At 43.5% G+C, this 5,462-nt stretch overlaps 1 protein-coding gene across 1 annotated transcript in view; it reads right to left on the reverse strand.

Moving 5' to 3' along the window:
• SSH1 (slingshot protein phosphatase 1) overlaps positions 1 to 5,462 on the reverse strand; it is a 67,101-nt gene that overhangs the window by 37,400 nt on the left and 24,239 nt on the right. Inside the window, exon 3 of the mRNA XM_003789885.2 lies at positions 488 to 591. Coding sequence (XP_003789933.1) covers positions 488 to 591 — 104 coding nt within the window. The remainder of the gene's footprint in view (positions 1 to 487; positions 592 to 5,462) is intronic.

Raw genomic sequence — 5,462 nt, forward strand, 5'->3', positions numbered from 1 at the left:
GCCCAGGAGTTGGAGGTTGCTGTGAGCTGTGATGCCATGGCACTCTACCCAGGGGGGATAGCTTGAGGCTCTGTCTCAAAAAAAAAAAAAAAAAGAGGTTGCTGTGAGCTAGACTGAGGCCACAGCACTCTAGCCTGGGCAACAGAGTGAGACTGTCTCAAAAGAAAAAAAGAAATCTGCAGCTATGTGATAAAGTGTGTACAGGGAGACTTTACATCTCAACAGGACACTGCTGACCACCTTAGTTTTCACACAGACACACATGGTTTAAAAAGCTCACCTGCTCTCAGTGCTACCTGGAAAAGATGCATAGCCTGCTCAGGGAAAGAGCACCGAAGGTGCCAACCTGCACTGGTCATCATAAACCTGTGTTCCATTATTTCTCTGGCTTTAAAACCCAGCAAATTGCTCACCATCAACAGAGGAAGGTTCCCCCATTGTACAGAAAAGGAGTTCCCATGTCAGAGCACCAAGTTAGAGCCCTCACCTGCATGTTTGTGGGGGTGCTGAAGACTCCGCTGGCCTTGAGGGCTGTTTCCCTGTTGTAAGAAGAGGGCGGCTCCTTTCACCATGAAAAAGCTCTCACTTAGGCTGGGAAGAATAAAACCAAAGCACAGTTAAGTTACAGTTCAGAGATAAGAACGGGCAAAGAAGTGCTATCGGAAGAGAAAATGTTAGGGAGATAAATGGCATGTGAAGTGCAAATGGGATAAACTTGCCCTTATTAAGAATTGCACAGAGGACTCTTCCCAAATCTTGCCTATGCAAAAAGCTTGTTGCTGGAGAGCATGACACAAGAATGTTCCTACTACAACACTCAAAGTTCTACAAGGGCTCTCTCAGGGCCACAGGCCCCCTCCTATGGAATACTTGAAAGGAGGCTGGGCAATCACACCTGTAATTCTAGTACTCTGGGAGGCTGAGGCAGGTAGATTGTCTCGGCCTGAGCAAGAGCAAGACTCCATCTCTACAAATAGCCAGGCACTGTGGTGGGTGCCTGTCGTCCCACCCACTTGGGAGGCTGAGGGACGAGAATCACTCGAGCCCAGGAGTTTGAGGTTGTTGTGAGCTATGACACCAAAACAGTCTACTAAGGGTGACAAAGTGAGACTCTATCTCAAAAAAAAAAGGAATACTCCAAAGGGTATTCTAATAGAACAGTTTCTAAAAATAGAGAACAACTCCCTGATTAGGAGAGGGTGACTCACTTTGTGACTTTTCATAATCTTGCTACTGATCTTTGTTTCTAACTCTGACTTTTAACAACCTCACTGCTTCTTGCTGACATCCCTCTTAAGAGAAGACAAGGGAGACGAAATCACACATTTACCAGCTGTTTGCATCTCACAAAAGTGGGTGGCTACTGACCTGTGATTTAACTTAGTGAAGAGTGTCCTGTCCATTATTCCTGGGGGAAACCTCAAGCTAACGCAATGAATTTCTCAGCAAAATGAATCTAGAATGTAACCGTTGCTAATTACTTTAACTAGCAATAACATTCATAGCCAATCTATAGCTTTAAAAATTAAAATTAAAAAATGCTGCACCTTCATGATTTGGCTATCAAAAAGACCTTCAGTTTATGCAGAAATAAAACATAAAAGAGAATGTAGCAACTTTTAATTACTGCAAATTATTCAAAATACCATTGATTCTCAAACTACTCAGAAGAGACATGAAAATTATTATTATTACTGATTTTTTGTTTTTATTTTTAGACAGAGTCTTATTATGTCACTCTGGGTAGAGTGCCGTGGTGTCACAGAGCGCCCACCACAATGCCTGGCTATTTTTTTGTTGCAGTTGTCATTGTTGTTTAACAGGCCAGGGCCGGGTTCAAACCTGCCAGCCTCGGTGTATATGTGTCTGGTGGCCTAACCACTGAGCTATGGGCGCCAAGCCAAAAGACACAAAAATCATTAACAGTTTTTTTGAGAAGATTGGACGATCTGTGATTATCTTTCTTTTTCTAATAGTTGCCAAATTTTCTATGTTGAGCAAATACTAACTTTTTTAAATGGCAATATTTTCATTTAATTTTCAAGGTACCAGAACATGTACCATACTTTATACTAAGAAAAAGAACATTTTATTAATTTTGTGAAAGAAAGCCACACTCCAAATTAGAGAGAACCACAGAAATAATTCCCTCTGGAGCAGCAATTAACATATAAAAGTTGTGCAGGACAAATCTCTAAGAAAAAGTCATCCTTTTTTTTCTCTCTCTCTTAATGGAATCCTGAGCTTAAGCAAGTTAATTCCTGACTGAAATACAAGGATGTTTTTTGTAAGATAAAAAAGCAGGATCACCTTTGCCCCAGACCACTTTTGCCCCAGTTACGCATTCTAATCCTGGAATGAGAAACTCAGCTATGTCCAAAATATGACTGTCGGTGCTAAGAAAACACCACACCAACTAGCAAGACAGCAGCTCCTGAAGTCGGGCAAACTGTTATCTTCCCTATCAAATCCACCATAAAATGTGTTAATTGTTCTGGTTAAAGTCTCATGCTAAAAATAGTGACTGCGCAAATATGAAATCATGAGGCTCAGTTCTCCCTGTCTTACTCAGGCCTCTGAATTACTGACGACGGCTTTTGTTTATTTCCTAAAACCAACACTGGCATCTGTGCGCATTTCATCTGCTACCACACATGGACTGCCAAGTCATCCTCCTCACTCCATTATAGCTGCATATTTGTGCTGCAAGTTTCCAGTGCTGAGAAGGCCAGGATTATAAAGAAGGAGAGAAAGGAGAAGCATCTCTTCTCTGGGGTCTCACCCCAGGAAAGCTAAAAGCTTTCTCAAAAAACACTCTTTCAAATCTGTTTGGCATTTAAGATCCCAGCTATCTTATTTCAGCAGGGTGCAGAACAACCTCACACTTTTATACTTTTCTACCCTGAAAACGGCCGGCACCAGCCTCCCTTCGAATTTTACAACCATGTCTGTTGTAATACAGTGGGGCACAGATCACTTACTACTTCTCACCAAAATCCAAAAGATCCGTGCAAGACAACTCTAAAATAAAACCCATGAAAATTCAACAATAAGTTCAGAGAAGCAACTGAGGAAATCTTTTCAAGTCAACATCAAACCTCTCTTTTGTTCCTAAATTACATAAAAAAAAAAAAAATTTGTACTTACCAGAAACCACCTCCCCACCCCCAAGCACTCTGGAAATAGCCAAACCATTAACAGTGACCTTTGCCTTGGAAATCATGGCCAAAAATTCCCCTTGATTTCCCTTACATTTCCTTTGGAAAAAAGGGAACAATGTGAAAAAAAAATAGGCTGGGTTTACCCCATGATCACTTACGAGGCCGTGGTTCCTCCTCAGTGTTCCCAGATGGGTGAGAATCACAGCCTCTTCCTCTACACATGCAGTCAGGGGACTGTAGTAATTGGGGCCTTAGGACACTCTAACTCTGTTCCCCATGACAAACCATAACAGGCATTTATGATAAAGAAGAGGCTGGAAGCCACGTGGAAGCCCAGCAGCACACTGCCCCAAAGCTCTGAGATCACCCTGCAGTCTTTCTTGCAAATACAGTAAGGGGATAAAGCAGGAGGAAAACCACAGGAGATGGCTCTTGGGGGACAAGGTGGGAGGCCACGGAGCATGGTCAGTCACAGGATTTATGAAAACATGATGCAGATACTCTCCGTGACCTGGCTTCCCGTCTTGGGTTGTGAGCTCACTCCACGCCCAGAGCCTTACACGCCCTCTGGGTGGCTGATTCAATTGCTATTTCCGATGGTCAGAGCTTTATGTGGTTTTATGTGGTTCTTTCTCTCTGCCAAGCTGCTAATGCCGACAGGCACAGTTCCCTGAGTCATGAGAACCTCGAAGTGCCCTGCTGGAGAAGTTCTCCAAGGAATCCATGTCGGTGAGGGTGCACACACCTTGCTAAGTACCCATGAGACCCACAAACCATCCACCTACAGAAAAATCAGCCTTCTCACCAAAGAGTCTAGTGTCCTAAAAAGAATGACTGAAGTTACACAAGGTCAGACCCAGACAAAATAGACCATCTTCCTCCATTCCGTTAAGAAAAATCTTGATGAGGGATCTGGCCGTTGCCCTGTGTACCATCAGCCTCAACGCTTTTATCTCCACAACACAAATATATTCTCAGCTATTCGGGAAGCCTTTATAAGATTAAAGTTTCTACAAAGCACTGACAATGAGACAAAAATCTCAATCAATGCTCCTCCTAAAACCCCAAATCCTCAGAATATAAACCGCCAGTATCATCCAGAAACCCAATACACGGTAGGAAAATAGAAATGAGGGTGGTAATACATACTAATTTGGGCTGGAAACCTCTGAACGGCAGAAGTACGGAGTTGGCTGAAGGAAGATGCAGAAGTCGGTGAAATAAAGGTTCGTGACTGCCGTAGTCATATCTTTAATGCCCCCTTGAACTTTCCGCAGAGGGGCCACCATCTAGTCCCAACAGAAAGCAGAAAAGGCTGGGAAGGAGCCAGTGAGCCCTTCACAGGAGCCGTGGTGTGCAGTCCCCACCCAAAGAGCAAATGGCTTCTTGTGGAACTCTTGTCTTCCCCTGATATTTTGGCGTAAAAAGGCCCTTGTCCCAGAACATCCCGATGAAAGAGGGCCATTCAGAGGGAGCAAAACAACTAGAGTTCCTCCACTCAACTCTACTCCCACGGACTTTTCTGTAGGCTTTAGGAACAAGCCATAGGGCGTGAGGGAAAGCGGCTGGCCACCGAGGAACCAACCCCAAGCAACCAGACCCCCTTCTGCTCAAAATCAACATATTGAAGGACGTCTCTTTCTTTCAAATCACCATCCATTCACCCAACAGAGGGGGCAGCTGCCTGTTAGTTATTGTGCATTTTCAAAGCACTTTTACATTCTGAAAATTCTGTGTGGCTATTATTAGTCAGCTAAGAATAGCTACTTCCAGGGACACTCCAGGTAGAGGGAACCTCATATGCAGACAAGGAGGAATGGAGCTTTGGGATACCAAGGTCTGGAAGAGTGGGGACATGGGGATGTGATCCTGAAACCCGGTATGTTCTGACAGTCCTTTATAGGGCTGAGCCCTATATTCCACACAATGCAAATATGTGGCTCTCCGAACAAGTGAGCAGAACTCTGTTTTATCAAGAAAGGCAAAGATAACCATCCTTTTAAAGCAGCAGTTCTCAACCTGTGGGTCACAGCCCCTTTGTAACAATGAAAATACATCCTACATATCAGATATTTACATTATGATTCATAACAGTAGCAAAATTACAGTTATGAAGTAGCAATGAAAATAATTTTATGGTTGGGAGTCACCACAACATGAGGAACTGTATTAAAGGGTTGCAGTATTAGGAGGCATTAGGAAGGCCTCCACTGGTGAGAACCACTGTTTTATTTTTATTTTTTTTTTTTGAGACAGAGCCTCAAGCTGTCCCCCTGGGTAGAGTGCCGTGGCATTACAGCT

The sequence above is a fragment of the Otolemur garnettii genome, unplaced genomic scaffold (genome assembly GCF_000181295.1).
Source record: "Otolemur garnettii isolate 467f Iridium unplaced genomic scaffold, OtoGar3 scaffold00038, whole genome shotgun sequence".
Lineage (NCBI taxonomy): Eukaryota > Metazoa > Chordata > Mammalia > Primates > Galagidae > Otolemur > Otolemur garnettii.